At 38.2% G+C, this 21947-nt stretch overlaps 1 protein-coding gene across 1 annotated transcript in view; it reads right to left on the reverse strand.

The window, feature by feature from the left end:
• The window catches only part of LOC150087094 (uncharacterized), a 49606-nt gene extending 48324 nt beyond the window's left edge, over nucleotides 1–1282 (reverse strand). The window contains exon 1 of the mRNA XM_090372943.1: nucleotides 1173–1282. Within this exon, the coding sequence (XP_090229069.1) occupies nucleotides 1173–1176 (4 nt within the window). The 5' untranslated portion in view covers nucleotides 1177–1282. The remainder of the gene's footprint in view (nucleotides 1–1172) is intronic.
• Between the last annotated feature and the right edge of the window lie 20665 nt (nucleotides 1283–21947).

The raw sequence follows: 21947 nt of genomic DNA on the forward strand, positions 1-21947 counted from the left end.
TACTAATCTAAACCCATTAAATTAAAGATCTATTTTTGAAGATCTGTAACGATATATATATATATATATATATATATATATTACATTCCGAATAATTTAAGGAATAATTGACAAGGAAAAGGTTATTTTTGCAAGAACATAGAGCAGATTAACAGATATTTAAAAAAAAAAGGAGATATTGATGTGATGGATCTGTACCAAGAAATATTTTTCAAATATTGAAAAACAAACAAATAAATGCTCTTTTTATTGTAACAAGGACTTCTGCAATATTATATAACTTGTACAAATCCGCGGAAGGAAACTAGAGACTTAACAATATAAGATCGATACTTTAAATTCTAGAATACATTTTTAAAAATAGCTTAAATTTATCATTCGCAAACGTACGAATTTTTCATATCTCACCCGTATCGGTGTTGGGAGGTGGAAGCTTCTTAAAGCTGAAAATGATAATACTTAGTAGTATGATGATTTCAAGAAAGGATTGGCGAAAGAGTGAATTTAGCATTGCTATCCATTTAACACGAAATGGCTAACTAATGAGAAATTTTGTGACTTTTCGGTTTCATTTTAACCATTTCATGTTGGTTTTCGTAAAATAAATGAGGAAAAATAAATTGTTACATAATTATATTAATGAAAAATCCTTTTCTTAGAATTGTCTTACATTTCATAAATAAAATGTGGTTTTACTTCTCAATATCTTTACATTCCTATAAAAATAAACTAAATTTTAGTGCTAATATTACCTTGAATTTGATTTGTGGGGAAAAAAAAGGCTAACGAGGATCTTCTACACTGGGTTATGACCGTCACTGATTGAAAGAAACTGCCTGACACCTTCCCAAGAGATTTGTACGAATTTCATCCAGGAGTCAGGTCTCGTTTCAGAAGTTTTAAAATTGTTTCTTATAATAATCCAGTATTGGATTTCTATTAATTTATTAACAGAAATCCACTATTTGATGGTCCTAAGCGAATGTAAAAATGGATTACATATACTATGATGGAAGGAAATCGAATGGAACAACAATGAATATTTACAGAAACTTTACGACTTCGTGTATGGTTTTTAAAATTGTATTTCACGAAATGAAACATTTAAGTTATTGATCGAAATATTTTTGCAAGTTTAAACACAAAAAGTCAGCGTTATGAAAATCACTTACCCATTGTTAGTCTGTATCTCTAGGCTGTCCGAGTTTGACACATCCGCCCTGTGGAAGAGTGTGACGTGGTGTATCTTTCTCCCGATGACGCTATACACCTTACATGGCAGTCTCTCTTGTTTGCATGGGGAAATGACCTTCCCATAGACAAGAAACCGGTTTTAACTCCTACTAGGAAAAACGCCCTTGGTCCGTTTCCGTAGCTGTCTGCAGTCAAGATGCCAGGCATTCATTTTACCATACAATCCAGAAATGGGGGGGGGGGGGGGTTAGAGAAGATTTAATTCCTGTATCTATCACTTGTATTAACCCCTGGCCAAAGTTCTGTAATGGGCTATTGTAACAAGCACTGTATTATTTATATATTTCCTGATACGTTACAATAAAGATATTTCTTGAAGGGCATTACTTTTACCCAACATTCCATTAGAACTGCGGCGTGACTTTTAAAACCTTCCATGAAATTGTATATTTCTATAACTCCAATTTGATGTTTCATTATTATTTGTAATATAATTACAACGATAATATTACAAATAATGAAACATCAAATTAGTTATAGAAATTTACAAAATACAAATATACAATTTGTCCAAAATGTGTGGACATTTTCGATGTGCTAACGACGCCTAAATTATTTATGGCCCCAAAGTAATTTTTTTTCTCCGAAAGTATATTTTATTTAGAAACTTAGAGATCATAACTATTTGGTCCTTGAGGTTGCCACAGACTTTCTCTCAGATATGCCAGACAACCTGTACTTGCTACCTGGAAGTCTAAAACGCTGATGGAACTGATATTCGGGTGACATTCAAGTCAAATGGACCCAATTTTGGCGAAGTCCGGGCTGTCTTTGACAGACAAATCCTCTGCTTGCACCTTCACGATGCGGGACTGTTAGTAATCCTGGGTATAACCTCCATGCACAAGCACACTAGATGACCACCCAGCTGTGAAGCAACGTAAGTAGGGGTCCAGGTGTGGCGCCCACACCACATGGAGGAATGCCGTCCCTCTGTGTTACCAGGCAATACTAGGTGGTAGATGACTCTCATCAACTGGTGCAATACCACCACTTTGCTTATTGGAGGCTTGAAGTGGTGGAACCCATGTTTAGTCTGCAGAGCTAAGTTCCGGTCAACCCTTCCCCATCTCTTCCATCATGCAGTATGACTGATGACTTTTGAGGTGTTCGCAGGCCGGCCGCTAGTTAGTACACTGGACCGAACCTATTGGTAACTCTTTAGGAGGCTTCCGGATAAGCTAGTGTATATTATAATCTTGCTACCTCTACTCTGCCAGATAGTGACTGGAGAGAGTCCGAGTAGTGTGTATGCGGGGGGGGGGAATTGTCGAGGCCACGTTATGTCAAGGATCTGGGTATATTCTTACCATGCGTACGCCATATCCAAAAATTTCATTACTTCATAGAGCATGTCCCCCCACTTTTTCTTACTATTGAATACACCATGAATTGTCAAACTAATAGAGTAAGCTCATCTGTGAAAAGATCTAAACCTTCCAAACACTTCCTAGTTCATTTCACAAATATACGTGGTCTCGATTCTAATCTCAACGATGTCCATTTCCACTTGTAGTCGGCCAAACCCCATCTACTTTTTCTGGCAGAATCTCAGTTATCGGTTGATTCAACTACTGCTCATCTCATTTGCCTTAATTATTTTCTGTATGATTCCTTTCGCCTCAAAGGTGGTACTTGTGCATACGTCCGTTCCGATATTCCCTATCAGAGACTTGGTAATTTGGAATCTCCTCTTTTCGATCTTCTCTGGCTTAAAATCTCTCTACCTCATTGAGTCAAATTCATCTGTTGTGTATACCGTTCTCCTAACTCCACCAATCACTTGGAGCTCCTTGACTTCCTCTCATTGCAACTTGACTTTGTCCAGTTAAACTTTCCTAACAATGAGGTAAGTTTCCTTGGTGATTTTAATTTTCACAACTCTAGCTGGCTTCCGTTTTCTGGTCACACCGACCCAGTTGGTCGAGATGCTGAGGCTTTTGCAATTACTAATGACCTTGCACAGATTGTCCATATACCTACAAGAATACCGGACAATCCTAACCATACAGCCAAAACGCTTGATCTTTTTCGAAGTGAGTCCTCGTTTAGGCACCTCAGATCACAACTTGGTGATTGTCTCTTCTCTAATGGAGCCTTTATCTCATGGGTATTCCCAACCTAGTGTTGTTTGGCATTACAAGAATGCAAAATGGGATGACCTGCTAGATTTCTTTTCATTGGTCGATTACTGTTTTAAAACTTCTGATGTAAATTTTGCTCAGATCGTGTTAGTGAAATTATTCTTGTAGGAATGGAATCCTTTATTCCACACTCCACTTTAAAATCTAGTCCTTTATCTAAACCTTGGTTTTCCAAAAAATCTGCTAAGACTGTTCAAGAGAAGAACGTTGCATATCGTAATTGGCTTGTTTCCAATTCTTCAGTTTCACTTTCTGCCTACACCAAAGCTCGCAACAATTGTAAAGCAGTTATTAATCAGTCCAAACTAGATTTTGAACAGGCTTAGAGTAGAAAACTTGTTCTTGCCGTAATGGTAGCCGAGCATTCTGGTCTCTTGCCAAAGCTATTGGCCGCAACTCTTCCCAATCTCTGCTCCCACCTCTGTCAAAACCAGATGGTTCTGTTGCCACTTCAGCCAAGGACAAAGCTGATCTGCTAGCATCCCATTTTTCTTTCAACTCATGTATTAATGATCTTGGTAAAACGCCTCCCACCATTCCCAGCACGCTCCATTCAATGCCTCCTGTGGTCTTCCGTCAAAAGGATGTCAGAAGGGTTTTGACGAATCGTGATGCTAAGAAAGCTCCAGGTCTTGATGGTATTTCTCCACTTGTTCTCAAAACCTGTACTCCTGTTCTTTGTCGCCTTTTTTCACTTTCTTATTCGAAATGTGTTTTTCCTTCTGCTTGGAAATTTGCTCATATCCAGACATTTCCTAAAAAGGGTGACAAATCCCTCTCATCCAATTATAGTCTCATTGCAGTCACTTCTACTCTTTCTAAAGTAATGGAGAAATCAATTAACCGCCAACTCTTAAACTATCTAGGAACATTCCGTCTGATCAACGATCGCCAGTATGGATTCCGTCAGCGTCGATCCAGTGGTGATATTCCGGCTTATGTTACCCATGTATGGACAACTTCAATGGAAAAGTTTGGTGAAACACAAGCAGTTGCTCTCGACATCTCAAAGGCTTGGCATCATGTTTGGCATAAAATTCTTCTAAACAAGCTTCCATCTTATGGTTTGCCAACTGTTTTTTGTAATTGGTTATCCAGTTTTCTCTCTGATCGCTCAATGAGGGTGATGGTAGATGGCTCTGTCTTCTAACGTCTCCACTAATGCTGGTGTCCCCCAAGGTTCAGTTCTTTCTCCCACTCTTTTCCTCTTGTATATTAATGACCTTCTTCCATTGACTGGAAATCCTATCCATAGTTTAGCCGATGACAGCACATTGCATTCTACTTTCCATTTTGAGAAACCTTGCTCTACTCAATCAGCTTCAACTTCTCGAATATCCGCTACCAATTCCTTAAATGCCGATCTCCAGGTAATTCTCCAGTGGGGCAAAGACAACTTAGTTGATTTCAATCCTTCTAAAACTCAGTCTTGTCTTATATCTCGCAAAAATTATTCTTCTGCTCCTATGTTTATCATTGGTGACACTCCGATTTCTATGCAGAATGATATATCTCTTTTGGGGATTACCCTGACTTCTAATCTCTCTTGGCACAAGCACATTATCCAAATATTGCTTCCTCTGCATTTAAAAAAAACTTGGTTTTCTCTTTCGCTCTCGGCGTTACTTTTCTTCCAAACAGCTGTTCACTCTGTAGAAATCGCAAACCCGCCCTACCATGGAATATTTTCCCCACATCTGGGACGGCGGTCCGAAAACCCCTCTCAGGCTTCTAGATTCCATTCAGAAGAGGGCAGTTAGGTTAATTAATGACTCCTCTCTAACAGTCTCTCTCCACTCGCTGTCTCATAGACGCACTGTTTCTGCTGCATGTCTCTTTTACAGATACTTCCATGGGCACTGTTCTTCTGAATTGTCTTCTATAATTTTCGCTCTCTCTTTCAAAACAGTCCGAACAAGTGCCGCCACCAGCCAACATCCATTTACCGTTCAACTTCAAACTCACAGAACCAACTTTTCATCTTCCTCGTTTATTCATTCAACTGCTGTTTTCTGGTACAACCTCCCCTGAAAATTAGTCTACAGAAGTTCAAATCTAATGTCAACAAATATCTTCTTTCGTCTTCTCAAGGCGCCTCCGTAGCCAGGTGGGAAGGAGCAGCAGTGCGTAGCACACGCTTCTTGATTAGACCGGCGTTCGAGCCCGTCACCACCAAATACGGAGGATGCGGAAAGGTGAGGGAATTACCACCGCATATCCCGGAGCAATATGGCCTTAGTTGCTAATGCTCCTAAAAAACAAACAACAACAACAACAACATCGTCTTCTCAACCTCCAACCCAACACGGTACTAAGTGCTAGAGGTTCTAATACCTCTCGTGTTTGGAGGTTTCATAAAAAAAAATTAATAAAAAATAATGGATTATAAAATTTCTACTGTTATTTATTATTTATATAGTGCACCTTCATTTCCAGAAAAAACATAAATGTAAAATTTTTACGAAATTAAATATAAGCAAATAATATGAGAAAACTAATATTTTTGATTAGCCTTTGTGTTAATATCAATATATTTAATAAATTATCTGATATTATGTGGCTCTTTTGGAATATGAACAGAAAATACTATTTTAATTTAATATTCCCGAAAATTTTCTGGATCATTAAATGAAATACAATTGTGAAATTCACTGAAAATGAAATTGCAAAATACTGTAAATGAAATCTTATATTTATAATAAAATAAATAAATAAATTTTCTGTTTATACTCCGGGACGACCAAACGGTCAGAGGAGTTTTACAAGATACACAGAATACAAGAAACAGCACCGTATTCAGCAGTCACGGGCTTGAACCCCGGTCACTCAAGGCACATGTACTTATGCACCCGCGGCTGACCACTAGGCTACGGCGGCCGTTTCCCTGTAATGAAAACTGCGACAAATATCTGGAAACCAAGGTCTTAAAGTTCATCACAAACACGAGGGTTGATCAAATGCAAACGCTATTTATTTGTTTTGAAATAAATAACTGGTGGAGAATTTTTCAGGGAGAAAAAAAAAACGAAAAGCTCCACTACAATTTAGGCATTTATCCAGCGGCGCGTTATACCTTATGGGGCCCAAGGCAAAATGGAATTTGTGGTCCTCGTCTAAAGAAAAAAACTAATAAAGAACATTTTCAATTTCATTTTATTGTAACAACAAAACAAATTATATGACATAAGAACCAAATATAAAATTTCATCAAAATCGGTAAAACCATTTGAAAAAAATTAATTTTCAAGTAAAGTTTTCAAGTAGACTTTGGCAGCTAGGCAGATGGCTTTGTTGCCTATGCATTTGTCCCGTCTGCTTACCAGAGATTATACTCTGTTCATAAAAAATCTTTTGGTACCATTTTGTTTTTATTTTGGTTCCCTTCACTTAGTTTATTTTCAGATATCTTCGTTAGCATTCTCATCACAACTACAGTATTGCGTTCTTCTTTCATGTTTTCCTTTTCTTTAATATTCTTAACATTATCTTTGCCGCATGTGGTAATAGAGCCAGATATCCCGCAAGACTAAAAAAAATCATTTTGAAAGTGTCTGTCTAAATAGATGGCGTTAGTGAGCTGGTGTATAATCATAACATTTTTGGAACATAGTTACGCGACAAGTTATGTGATTTAGGAAAAGGTATTTACGAAGAGAGAAACTTTAAAGGGAAGTGAAACACTGTTTCAATTCCCACCCCCTCGCGTAGTTTGCTTTACGAGAATGGACTCTTTTATAGTTAACATAATCGACCACACGGTACGTAAAATGATTTTGTCAGTTTACTATCAAGCTGATAAACTGTATAAACAGAGCATACATATTGGTAAAGCTCCAGTTCTTGGATCCAAGTGCAGGGTACTGAGCCTGGATGTCATCATTCTTCTCTTTCTTGGTGACTCCTTTCTACTTCTCTCTCTCTCTACTTCTCGGGAATTTTTTTTTTTTTTTTTTTTTTTTTTTTTTGGCTGGTGCAGCATAAGCCGCAGGCTTTCTTGCACCATATGGCTGATAATAATGATAATAATATTTCACTAACGGACAGAAACAAAGCAGTGATTGGCAGGTGACACTCACAGCTTTCCACGCCCACATGAACACACCAAAAACATCAGTCTAGATAAAGAGAAACGGCAATACGGAATTAAAATGAGCAAAAATAATTACGATTTTTCAAAAATAACTACCTTTTTTTCCTTAAATCCTTCCCGAAGTCGCGTAAAAACTAATCTTTGTTAAAATATCTCTTACCGCTGTTTTTAAATAGGGAACTCGTTTTCCGATATAAAAACAGCGGTAAGGCGGGGGATAAACATCCTGACTAACGATATCGAAGGCATTCATAATAATCACAGAACTTGACCGTACAATACGTTTAAGACCACACCCACTGCGCAGAGACAACTTGTACCCAAGATCTGGATTTAGCCTATACATTTTTTCAGCTTGCTTCACTACTCAACTTGTGCCTGTGCTATATGTAGTTCAATGTCTTTTATGTAGTTAAAACAAATTAATTTCTGTAGGTTGAACCCTAGTCTCCAGTGAAATGTCTGCAAAGGAAGATCTTGACAATGGTTTAGATTCAGAATCCAAAACAAGAACACCAGAAAAGAAGTTGAAGATACTTGTATGTTTTAACAAAAGCTGGATTTTAAAATACATCTGGATTCGGTCTGGAAGAGGCAAGTTTATGGCAAGATGTTCAATTTGCAATAACTTTACTTTCACAATCAGCAGATACGTGGTAGAGAAAACGATGTAGCACGAGACACTTTACGCTGCTTGCATTAATCAAAATTATAGAATTTATTAGTTGAAACTTTATCTGGGTAAATATTTACCGCAAAGAACGCAAGCAACGTTAATACTGCTTGCGTTAATCAAAAAATCATACTGCAAACATTAAAGCAATAGAAGTTTCGTCAAATATTTATTATATATTTTTTAAACTTTAAATAGTGAATTAGAGTATGATATGGCATTCGCAGAGGCATCATTTAGTTATCATTCGGTAATGCATTCCTATAGTATATAATCAGCTGGATGTGTAATTTCATTGTTCGACGGAATGTTTGCAGATCGTACTATAGCAGCTAAGAACCCCTGTAGGAAAACTAAAATTTCTCTCATTGTAACAACAATTCTCGATACTGTATCCAAAGTACTAGAACTACTTGAACCATTAGCACTGACCCATCAAAGAAAGGAAATATAAAATCATTTCCGCATATACACTGGTTTTCAAAGAAAGTGCATCACCTACGAATTTCACATTTCTAACCCTTTTTCGCGATGGTATGTTACATTAATGACAAGCATCACAAATAGAAATATAAACAAAAGATATTTATTAATAGTTAAGGCAAAGCTAAGTAATATTTGACAGGTGCTCTCAAAATGAGCTTTTGCAACCTTTATACAACATGACAATTATGGCTGAAATGTTATCAGAAGGCCTCAATTTGCTTTAGTTTATCATTTTAAATGGAAAACAAAATGAAAAGTTCATCAGGTGCAAACTAATATTTAGTTGAACCGCCTCTGGCCCTGATGACAGCATCACACTGTCGAGGCATTCACAAGATCAATTTCTGAAGATAATCAACTGATTGTTCGTGGTTCCAAACAAGAATCATGGTTTCCTGAAATTCACAAAGGGTCTTTAGTTTCTTTCTGGCAACTGCAGATTCCACACGATGCTAAGTTCTCCATAGGATTCAGGTCCGGGTGTTTCCTGGCCAGCTAAGAGTTGTAATGAACCGTTCTTCCCACCATTTTTTTCACCTGTAACAATTGTAAACGCATTACTGTCGAACCTCTAATGCAGAAATGAAGCTAAAGTAACTACAGAAATACCTATTTACACTTTTGGCACGATCAGAAGGAACAGAGTGGCCATGAAAGATGCAGTTACTTGACAGGTTGAAATGGTATCTAATGGTTGGCAGCAATTTGCTTTCCAATATAGCCAGGTATTGGCATTTACGGAATCTTTTATAAACTGCAGGTGACCTACTCCGCGATACAAAATGCAACCCCTATCATTTGGCTGGTAGGGAATTTCACTGTAGACACCATACAGTCTGGATGCTATTCTTCACCACGTCTATGGCGAATTCTTTGTCTTCCATCAGAGCCATGCAGGTTGAATTTCTTCTCATCCGAGAAAATAGACTTCCACTGCTCGGGGATTTGACATGCTCCTTTACACCAAATTAATCGGGCCTTTTTCATTTTTTTGTGTGAGGAGGGACTTCTTCTTAGGACGACGGGCTACAAGTCAATATTTGAAGAGGCGTCTACTGCACTTGCTACCACTCCTGTATGTTCTTCCCATTCTCTTTTCAGCTCAGACGAAGACGCTTTACGGTTTTTAAGGCATAAGCGTTTCAAAACGCGGTCCTCTTGGCGTAGAGACTCATTTGCATCCGGTTCCTTTTTTCCTATCAGCAAGAACCAGTTGATATGGAGGTTTTATGGCGCATAAGCTACTTTGGCCATAATGCAACAAGAACCAGTATTCTTGAGTTTGGAAAGATGGTTTGGTTTTTTTTTAAGGAGCATTAGCAACTAAGGCCATATTGCTCCGGGTTATGCGGTGGTTATTCCCTGACCTTTCCGCATCCTCCGTATTTGGTGGTGACGGGCTCGAACCCCGGTTTAATCAAGAAGCGTGTGCTACGCACTGCAGCTCCTTCCCACCTGGCTACGGAGGCGCCGAGAGTTTGGAAAGAAATCTACTCACTGTCGACTGAATACAAGATATTCTATAAGCGACATGTTGGGAAGAACATCCTTCCTCATGTAAAGCAACAATAGCACTCTTTCTTCGTGGCATCACTGCACATAACTCTCCATCCTGACACAAGCAAGGAATGATGGCACCTCTTGTAGAGCATGCTTATATAGCTGAAAGTAACAGCTGATGCAATATCACGTCATCACCTACGCTTTATCAATCATATCTCATGCAATCTGTAAGAAATATTGCCATATACTTACGTTATTTGGACGACAATTACAATTTTAACGGGTGATGCACTTTCTTTGAACACCAGTATATCTGTCACTAAAGTATGATTGCAAGACACTATAGATGTATGCATCACAGTTTGCGGATCTCAAGGACCCGAGAGCGCTTTCCCATTATAAAGTGTCAAACGCGCCCTCAAAGTGCACAAACACAGCAAGAATGTATTTAGCAGGTGAGTTGGAGACATAGTTAGTCAGATTTATAGCTTCTTCAGTCGACCGCCCTTTCTTGAAGCCATATTGTGCTTCTGAACATAATTGATTTTCTTATAACATTTTCTGGATTTGGGCGCTAACGTTCACTCAACTTCCCCAGGTTGGCTAAAAGCGAAATAGGTCTGTAGGCCCGAAGGTCTGATGTTGATTTTCCGGACTTATGCAGTATCTTTAGGTGAGCTAATTTCCATTGATGTGGGAATATCCCCACGAGTAAACACTTATTCATCAAATTTAAAACAATTTGTGGATAAACTTCAAAAAATTTAACTGACTGTACTGTATTCTCAATTTGGTCAATACCAGGACATTTCTTACCATTGAGCTTTGCCACTGTGGAACTCAAGTCCAGGAGTGTAAAGGGTCCGATGGTCCTACATAAGTTTCATTATCTTGACGTATTTGCATCTGTTCAGGTGAACAGTGTTGTACCTAGGTACGAGCAGACTGGGCGGCGGCCCGGGAATGCAGGGGGGATCGAATTCCGATATTTTAATTTTTTTTATCACCTATCAATTATATTGATAGTAGGTGCTTGTAGTGAACTAAACGAATTTAGAAAATCAGGACTTAAATTGTGCATGGATAAAGCTATAGACATTGCAACTGAGTTGCAAGTACCGTCAGTGTTACCAGAAGTGAGTTTCTAGAAAAAAGCGCGATTTTACCATTACCTATGAAAATTCATCAGATGAACGCCCTGTTGATCCAACCAAAATGTTTGAAACGGAATTTTTTAATATAATGATCGAGGTAGCCGTCGTTAGCTTACAAGAAAGATTTGATCACATGAATGAAATATACTCGGCTTTTCATCTTATTGTAAAATCAGAAAACTTCATGAATTTATTTGAAAGTGCAATAGAAACGAAATGTCACCTTGAAGGAATTCTCACTGGTGAAGACGGGAGCAATGGTATCGATGCCAAAGAGTTTCGTCAAGAAATTCAATCTTTGCAACATGTTTTAAAAGGGAAAAAGTCTGGTTGCTTAGAATTATTTGCATTTACTTGTTAGTTGAATTATTTATTTATTTATTAGTTCAATTATATCCCAACATCACCATTTCTCTTCAAATATTATTAAATTGCCAATTACGGTTGCGTCTGGGGAGATTTTTCAAGGCTCAAAACGATTAAAACATTCACGAGCAGCAGTTGGCCAAGAAAGAATTAATGGATTGGCCATTCTGTCAGTAGAACAAGATGTACTAAAAGATGTAAAAACATCAGACGTTATAGATATCAAGTAAATATCGTAAGACGTAAGGTAATCGTGAAAACTTAAGTTTATATAAATAATGTACTAATCGTTAAAGTTTAAATAAATAATTATGATTTGAATAATTTTTTTTTTCAATTTTACGAATTCCACCTCTAATTTTTGCGAGGGGGGGCTACAGATGAATATTTCACCCGGAGCCGACAGAAATCTAGGTATGGCACGATATGTCTTTGGGGAATAGGTTATTAATTATGGTCTTCACCGTAGACATCCAGTCTTGAGTCTCTTGTCCATTTACTTTAACTGTGTTATAAGCATCCCTTCAAACCATTTTGTTCCTTGAGATACGGTAAATCAAACCGCACAGTTCTGTGTTTTCAACTTCTGTAGCGAAATTTTGCCAACATGTTTCTTTGGAGTTGGCTATTGCCTTCTGATGGTTTTTCCTGCGGTTGCTATTAACTTCCTTATAAGTTTTGACATCATCAGCCGAAAGGTGCCTATGATGCTGGAATTCTTTTCTAACCTGTGTTGTACTTGCTTTCGCAGGTTACTTAAGTTTGAAGACCACCAAGGAACAGAAGTTCGTTTGGTCTGCTATCTTTTGGCTGAGTACTCTGTTCCACAGGCTTTCCCGTTATAGTGTGCTTCCCGGATAAACTTTATCACCTAACGATTAAGACAATCAACTCGTACAATTACTCAACATTCAAAGTGTATAAAATGGTTTCTGGACAAACTCATCACTAACATTAGCATTCCAGGAGGCCTGGATTTCATCTGATCGGCTAGCAGTTTAGTTAGGACAAAATCTCTTAGCCTCAAGATCTGCCCCTAGGCATTATGGGCAAACTTGTGATATAGAGAGGCATTCTATTTCCACTCTGTCCCCCCCTTTCCAGTTGACAGGGTTCTCTAGAGTGGCTGCTTTAACAATGGTTCTTTTACAATAACTTATTCAGTGACTTATGTATAACTAGAGAATAGTCAAGAGGCAGGAGTAAACAAACAAAAGATGATTTATTGGACATAGACATATATGATACAAATGAATTAAAGCAGTGGCTGGTTGTACCTTATTCGTGATATACTGAAGATTGCACAATATACTAAAAGTTGAAACATAATTGGTAAATGTCTATTAGTTGGTTTGTGTTCTTCGTGAGGCCTTTATTAGATATTCATTACTCATACTGAAATGCGTTAATAGGCATCTTGCTGTCCGAACATTTAGGTTACTGTGTAGAGTTGACTTGTCTGTTTACCAATAATCGATAGTATTCCATTTAATAGTATTAACAATAGGTAAAATGTTGACATGTAAATCTGACTGGTACTACTACATTTAATAGGGAGTAGTATTAATAACACATTCTAGGATTAATGTTGACATGTAAATCTGAGAGAAGGAATGTAAGTAATCATTGACAATGTGAGTTCATTGTTGAACTCACATTAACATGTGAGTTCAACAATGATTAAAAATATTACATTTAATAATGGGTCGCATTAATAATACATTTTAAGGTTCAAGTGCTATATAACTCAATATCCGGCATAGTGTATCCCTAGGAGGAGAAATGTCTGTTAGGGGCTTAATATTTAAATAAAGTGTAGGATTTGATGTTGGTCAATTTAGTCTGGTATGCGATCAAGCAGCGAGGGACAACTTACCGACCAGCTTCTGCCTCATATCAGAGATTTTAGATTTCTCACAACGATCCATCGGATATTCCTCTTCTTCCTTCATACAATACGCCTTTCTCTGCCTAAAACTTCGCTACCGTTTTTCCACCACCGCTCTGAGACATCAGAATATGCAACCAACCACAGTTACCCCTTTTCTTTGTCTTTCTCACTATATATATAGGTCCCCCTCTTTCAAGCCTACCCCCCTGCATTGGCTCGGGTTAATTTTGTCGGGGGGAAGAAAACACAGTTACTGTCATCTAGGAGACTTGACGTAATCAAAATGGAATTCATGAGGAGTATATAGGGGAACTTCATATTTGTATCAGGTTGCTTCTCTAGACTGTCCAGCAGTAATCACTAGATCTAAAGTCTGATCAGTTCTACTTATTTTTAGATAACAATCACGAAAGACGACCTCTCACTAACTAGTAGACACATAACAGTGGGGTGTTTCACAACTCCTTGTCTCATGCGATGTCAATTGTACGTGAAAACGAAAGTAAAACACAGCCTTTCCCCGATCGTTTTACACATACAGCCAGTGACACAAGCATGGGACGTCTGCTCTCACTTTAAAGGTGAGCCAAACTAAGTAAAAATGAAGACATTTTCACACTCCTTATCGCCCCGAATAGATTTTTGGCCGTTGAAAGAAAGTTTCATGGGCCCAAAATTTAAAGCCTTATACCACCTCAAAGATCGAGCATGGAGCCTTAGGTTGAAAAAAAAAGAATACACATATCTCCTCTTACTCAATTGGATTAATCTTAATTACTACAAATAGTGGTAAAGAAAACCATGTAAAAACAGTCTTCAATATGTTATTAGGGTGTTTATAGACAATCAACATCAACTGAGTAAAATTCTGTATATAACAGTCTTACCTTGGTCAAAGCAGTCTCTACAACAGAGATTCCTTAAAGTTACACCAAAAATCATTACCATAATTTATGAGATGTAATGTTCTGTTCATAAAACGGTAAATGTTCAAATTGTTGTGAAAATGTCTTTTGGATTCACACAGTTTTCTTTATTAAGTCTGTTGTAGAATGTTCTCCTGTTCGTGAATGTTAATTCTGGAAAGCCATAGTTCTGATGTACTGAAGAAATTGTCTATCATAGGTCTGAGGGATCACTGAGTGTTTACTTCTTCTGGCACATGTAGGATGTAGCTTCCATGTTGCACAATTCATTTGATGTCGCTCAATGCATTAACATGGCATGAAACAAATAAAAATACAAAGAGTTAATATCTGACTTTATCTCCGACCTTCAATTACAAAGTATGATGTATACTAACTTCTAGACATGATTCATTTCTATGACAATCGACATCAAAAGACAATACACTACACATATAATGCTATCTAACAACTTGTATAGTCATATAATTTAGCTGAATACATTGTAGGCTAGCCATCTCTGAAAACACAGGATTAGGGTTTAAAAAAAAAAACATTCGAAGAAATATACAATTGCAATGGTAAAATTTAACTACATAGAGTAAACATACTTGATTAACTGATAAAATGATTACTTGTGTAACAAAGAACATATGATAACTGATAATTAATTCTGACAGATGATACATTTCTGTCTGTACTAAACATAAGTAATAACAGTTATAATAGTGACTACATATATGACATTCACTTAATATTTATTAGGTATACATGCCTCAAATATAGGTAATAAAATTGAATATATATAGTTAGATATCAGCATAACATGTAAATGCATTAATGAAATGATATGGATCATTGTAACAAATATATAAAATCACTTGACAAGAATATTTGAAGGTTAAATCAGGGTCTACCTTTACAACTACTTGAATGCTGTGAACCTTAATAATATCTGGCATTCGTCAAAAATGGAATGAAAACATCTTCCTTTTTTTTTCCCCTCCTTGCTCATTCATTTATCATTGTCCTCTCTAGTTGTCATTTGATAGTCAGGTGGTACATCACTCTCACCAGTCAGTCTGGGTAGGAGAAATCTCTAATGTCCACTACAGTGATAAGGAATAGGGTCTCCTATAGACAGAGCTCAACCAATTAAGTCTATCTCCTCTTGAAGCTGCACTGTACTTCAGTTCTCCAAGGAAAACAACTAAGTGGGGTGAATAACACTGCATGTCTCATAAATAATACCAATAGAATTGATTCAAACGATAGTAGTCCTTGCTAGGGATTAAAGCAGTATCCTGATTCTTCCTAAGTGGATGTCTTTGTGGTGTAGGCACTTCTTATGATTCCAATTTTACACTGATTAAACTTTCCTTTCCAACACTGATATTTTTTTTCCTCCACAGCTTTATCGGTGTAGGAGATTAATCAGGTTCTTGTTTCTTCTGGCTTTCAACCCAATTATTATTGAGAGCTTCAAAGACCTTGTTCTTCCTTAGACTTGGCAAATAAAGAAACTTTTCCTCTTTATCTTCTTTCATTCTCTTACTTTGAAAAAAAAAACACAGGTTACCATACTTAACACAATGTTTTTAAACAGTAGTCTGGATTTTTGAAGGCACGAGCACGAATACATACTACAGCAGTTTCGTTTCTATTTTCCCTTGTAGTTGATACTACTATGTATTGTTCTGTCCTGACCTTACATAAATGCAATATCAATCATTCCCTTGATTTCATACGTAATAGTTTTAATTAGTAGGTAAAGTTCTATTAAAAAAATTGTTTATGGAGCTAGGAATCTGATTTATTGCTTCAAATTCTTGTCTCAGAGTGAAACTAATTTTTTTTTTTTTTTTTGAAATAGCACAAGAAGATCCCCTTATCTTGACCTTGAAATTCAGATGTTATCTCTTTTTCACTTAACTCTTTTCTCTGGAAAAATGATAAAAACAAATAGTAACTGGGAGGAACCAGCTGTCCCCAGGCTAATTGCTTCTTCTTATCTCTTGCGTGCCTCCGTAGCCAGGTGGGAAGGAGCAGCAGTGCGTAGCACACGCTTCTTGATTAGACCGGGGTTCGAGCCCGTCACCACCAAATACGGAGGATGCGGAAAGGTTAGGGAATGACCACTGCATATTCCCGGAGCAATATGGCCTTAGTTGCTAATGCTCCTAAAAGCCAAATAACAACAACAACCTATCCTTTCTCTTCCCGTTAGAGGTCTAAATTTCCATAGGCTTGATCCTTGAGCCAAAGGGGTGGGAAGTGACAGCCACCTGGCTCCACAACTGAAGCGTTGCACCTTAGCAACCCCCAGATCTTCTTGGTTTTGAATGGGTAGTAGGATAGATCGTTCTGTACTCTTGAGAATGCTTGAAGAGACCCTAGGGTAGGTGGAGGCTTTCAGGCAGAAACAGCCCAGCTGATGAGTTTGGTCATTTCCACCCTTCATAATGGAACAGCTGTTCTGAGGAACTCAGTTTACACAGAGACATGGAGGGTCTGGCCGTTTCACAGATGCACACTCCATGTTTCCCTTAACACAGTTCAACATTCGTTGGACAACACTGCAAATGTTTCTAAGGTCACTATTTTCAGAACACCATAGTCTACCTAGAAGGAGAAAAGAAACTATCACTCTCGTGTTATTCCCCAAAGAGGATTGACCATTTGCTTTCTCTAATAAGACCTGCCAAATTAGAATCTTTGTCCTCATATTGTGGGTCTAACCTTGAGGAAAACGGACCTAGCAACCACCGTAGTGCTCGATCTACCCCATTTGGTTGTTCATTTTGATCTGCATTTCCTTGTTCACTGGGGGGCTTACTCTGTTCTGTTTTATCTCTTGCATTGGGGACAGATTCGGGAACTAATGCTTTGCTCTGGGTTGGAGGGGTGATAATTACTATATGTGGAGTGTGAGTCACACGATCACGACTGCGCAAATTATACCCATGCGACTGGGTTGGTTTGCAGGCAGTTTCGTCTGACTCCTCAGACTGCTCTATCTCTGATTGCCTATTCTGATTCCTATTTGGATATCTCCCATCAAAGGAATGGACAATGGGATAGATGGAATAGATGCAGTTTTAACTGGTTGAAAATACACAGGTCGGGGGTCTATTGGGGAAATCAAATCACACTCTTCCACTATGGGATCATCAAAGATCCATGTTTCTTTAGGCACTGTCTCTGCACATGTTCGATTTGGTGGTTCACTATCTTCTGATTCTTCTATTCTAAGTTTGGGAAACACTTTCCTCTCTGTTACTTTTGTCAGTCTATCTACATGCACAACTTGTCTGTCCTTTGGATTACAGATTCTGTATTTCATAGTTGACCGGTGAGGTTTGACTGAATACACAGTAAGGACCTGTACTCAAGCGAGCCAGTTTCTTTGTAGTACCCACTTTTACCTTAGGAGTAAAAAGATAGACAAGACTTCCTACACGAATATTCTTATCTACGGCTATTGTTGCTCTGCACTGCTTCTTCTAAATGTTCAGAAACAATTTCATAAGTTCTCCCAAGTCGTGCTGAACACATCTGTTCTGAGTAGTTCTCCAAAGATGCATATGAATGTCTCTCTTTGGAATGCCATAAGTCAGAAGGTAACACCAAATCTCTACCATAAATTAAAAAGTTAGGCTATTCCTGAGTAGCACTGAGTTGCAGCATGATACACAGCGACTGCTAGTGGAACCGTTGACTTGGTGCATTATAGCCTTAGATGCTAATGCACCATAAAACTCTAAAACAAACAAACAAACATCAGATCCCAATCCGACTGGGCATCATTAACAATATGGGACAGTATATTTGCTAGAGTAAGATTCAAACGTTCAACTTTAGCGTTGCACTGGGGGTGAAAAGAAGATGTGTGAAGCTGATGAATGTTCAGTTTTTCGCAAATTTGTTGGACCAAGGAAGACACAAAGTTCGTACCTTGATCAGTGAGAATGTATTTAGGTATTCCATGTCTCACAATCACATTATTAATAAAAGCTGTTGCACCTTCCCTTTGCCTTTTGAGTCTGGAGTGGGATCACCTCAGCATAACGAGTAAAATTATCCACTGCTAACAACAAATATTTATTTCTTCTTAAAGTCATCGGAAGAGGTCCGAGAATGTCCAGGGACACTCTTACCCAAGGTGAGTTTTCAACTGGGACTCTCATCAGGGCTGCTTTGGCCTTAGGATTGTATTCCTTACGCTCCATATAAGATGGAGATGACTCAGTATAGTTCTTGACATCACTGTATATCCCTAACCAAAAGAAATCTTTTCTTATTTTCTCCAATGTCTTCTGTAATGCTAAATGTCCTCCACTGAGAACATTATCGTGGCATGCCTTCAAGCCTTCTGGGACTACTAATTGTTCGTTGGGCTCTTCTTGCATGGCTACAGGGTCAGATAAAGTATAATGATAAAGTATTCCCTCTTTAGTTAAATAAAAGGAATCTGGGATTTTCACTAATGCCTGGGGTATTCCTTCCAGCAGTTCAATTAACTTTATTAAGATTGGATCTTCTCTTTGCAGGGTTTTAATTAAAGTTTTGGTTTGTTGCTGGGGAATCACCAGTGATTCCATGGTTACATCGGCTGATATGGGAGCGACTAACTCTTTTGTTTTTGACCTCTTCGGCCTTTTCTTTATTTCATCCTCTTCTAGCACTGGTCTTGAAAGAAAGTCTGCATTTGAATGTACTTTACCAGGATGGTAAACAATTTTAAAATCGTATTCTTGTAACAGCATGCTCCAACGTGCTAGGCGAGGTGAGAGATTTTTTAGATTGAGAAAAAGCTCAACGGTTGATGTTCAGTTATTAGCGTAAAATGATTGGATACCAGAAAAGGTCTGAAGTGGGTTACTGCAAAAACAATAGCCAAAGCTTCCTTTTCCGTCATACTGTAGTTCACTTCAGATTTCTTCAACAGCCTTGAAGCATAGGCAACTGGTTGTCTTGAATTTTCATCCACTTGTACTTCTAAACATGCAGCAATTGCATAGGCTGAGGCGTCAGCCGAAAGAACGAAAGATTTTGTGAAATCTGGGTAAACCAATAGCGGAGGAGTGATCAAAATAGTTTTCAGCTGGTCAAAAGCCTGGTGCGTGGAGCAATCCCAAACAAAAGGTGCTCCCTTCTTTGTAAGTTGTGTGAGGTCTAGCAATTTCAGCATAATTCGGAATGAACTTTCTGTAAAAACTTGCCATTCCAAGAAAAGATCGGACTTGTTTGACTATCCATGTAGGTCGACAGTCTCGAATTGCCGTAACATTGTCTGGGTCAGGACGAATACAGTCTCCACTGACTAAGTGACCGAGGTATTTTAACTGTTCCTTCAGAAATTCACACTTTTTTTGGCTTCAACTTAAGGTCATATTCTCTCAGACGCGTTGAAAGCCTTTCCTTAATTTGCCAAGATGCGAATCAAAGTCGACTGATGCGACGATTATGTCGTCCAGATAGGAGAAAATTGAGTCTTTTTGCAGGCCTTGTAATGTCAAGGTCATACGCGCACAAACGAGCTGAGGGCATTTTTTAACCAAAAAGGCATTTTTCGGAATTGGAATAAGGATTCACCCGTGGTGAAGGCTGTTTTATGAAGATCTGCGGGGTGAACTTCAATTTGGTGGAATCCACTTTGCAAATCAAGAGAAGTAAAATAGCGTAACTGTCCGAGAAGTTGCAGGATTTCTGCCATATCCGGAATAGGGTAGGAATCAGAAATCATTTTAGAGTTCAACCTCCGAAAATCAATACAAAGACGATATGATTGGTCTCTTTTTTTGACTAAAACAATTGGCGCTGAATATGGTGAGTTACTGGGTTGGATGATGTTTGACTCCAAAAGTTCATTCACCTGCTTTTGGACTTCATCTTTCAATAAAAAGGGAACTCTATAGGCTGATTGCTTCACTGGTATGTTGTCCGTAAATTTAATTCTATGCTTAAACACCTTTGAATTACCTAGCTGAGATGGAGATTTAGCGAAAACATCTCTGTATTCATACAAGTCTGATAGTCTGTGCCTTTGATCACCAGTCAAATGAACGAGATCAAAGTCTTGTAAAGTCACAGGAGATGTCTTATTCTCCTCTACTTCCTTACCTACAAAAGTAACTGGACTATTATTAAGACTTTCCAGGGTAGTGATTCCCATTCCCTTTGGGAGGTGTATAGGCTCTGTCGTCAGATTTGCAACAAGGACTGAGACCTTCCGATCCGGACCCATTTTATCAATCGAACGTCTGACGGCTAGGTCTTTACGACTTAGGTTAGAATTAGGTTCTGTTAACACTAGTTGTTTGTTGAAAACAGCAAGTTGGTTACAATATGCTGTCACTACCCTTTCTGAAGATGGTGGCAGTAAATGTTTACAAGTGTTTAGCTACCACGGGTTTAGAACTCATGAAGAGCTCCCGAATACCCTCTTCCCTTAAACAGACGTTCAAAGGAACTGAGTGGATTATTCCTTTACCTAAATCTATTGTGAATGAAAACCGTCTTAAAACATTTAGCCCCAATATTACATCATACTTCCCTTTAAAATTCCCATTAGCTACCAAAACATTCTCTCTAAAGGTTGCATCGTCCAACTCAAGGTCTGCCATAACTTCAGCATATATGGGGACCACATATCCTGAAACACCGGTTACAGTCAGGTTTGGAGCCTTTGGATTTAGAGATTTATCATGCTTAATTTTATTGAATAAGTCTGTGCTTATTAATGTTATGCGTGCGCCTGTATCTACAAGAAATTTATCCTCAACGTTTTGAACTGATCCTATAATCAACGGTAATTGAGAATCATTATCTAAAATATATACCCCGTGTTGTACATTTTTGTGATGAGCATAGGGTTTATCATCTCTGCAATAATTTTGACAGGGTAAAACAGTTCTATAACGTTGATAGTTCCTTTTATTTTGTTCTGACACCCAGCTATGTCAGAAATATCTATCTGTCTTGTCTGTACCTTACATTGCCTACTTGGCTTATTGGCCTATCAAAAATCGCCTTAGGCTGAGTTTGTATCTGTTTAAACTCATTTCTAGGTGTTCCCCTTCTTTCCCTTGTGTAGAAATTCATATTAGGCCTATTTTGATTATTATAGTACCTTCTGTTTGCATTATTAACCCTATTTCCATTAAAATTGTGACCCTGTCTGTTAACATAGGACGACCCATTTTTTGGTAATGCAGTGTATTCGCGCACTCCATGGTACATACACTGACGAGGGGAAGGAATTGGAGTCAGGTGGTAGCTACTAGGAAGGCCACTATCAGTGTTGCATCTCCCCCCAGATCTTGCTATGTCGGCGGGATTTCGGTAAACATGCTTCCTAGCATAGCACAGTGCGACTTGGCATCTCTCTCTCTCGCTCCTCACGGGGAGAGGGAAAGTAGTCTGTGGTAATATCGTTATGACAACGGTCTTTTTGACTAATAGCCACGACTTGCATTTGT

This window comes from Mastigoproctus giganteus, chromosome 4 (assembly GCF_048544385.1).
Source record: "Mastigoproctus giganteus isolate SK-2022 chromosome 4, ASM4854438v1, whole genome shotgun sequence".
Taxonomy (NCBI): Eukaryota; Metazoa; Arthropoda; class Arachnida; order Uropygi; family Thelyphonidae; genus Mastigoproctus; species Mastigoproctus giganteus.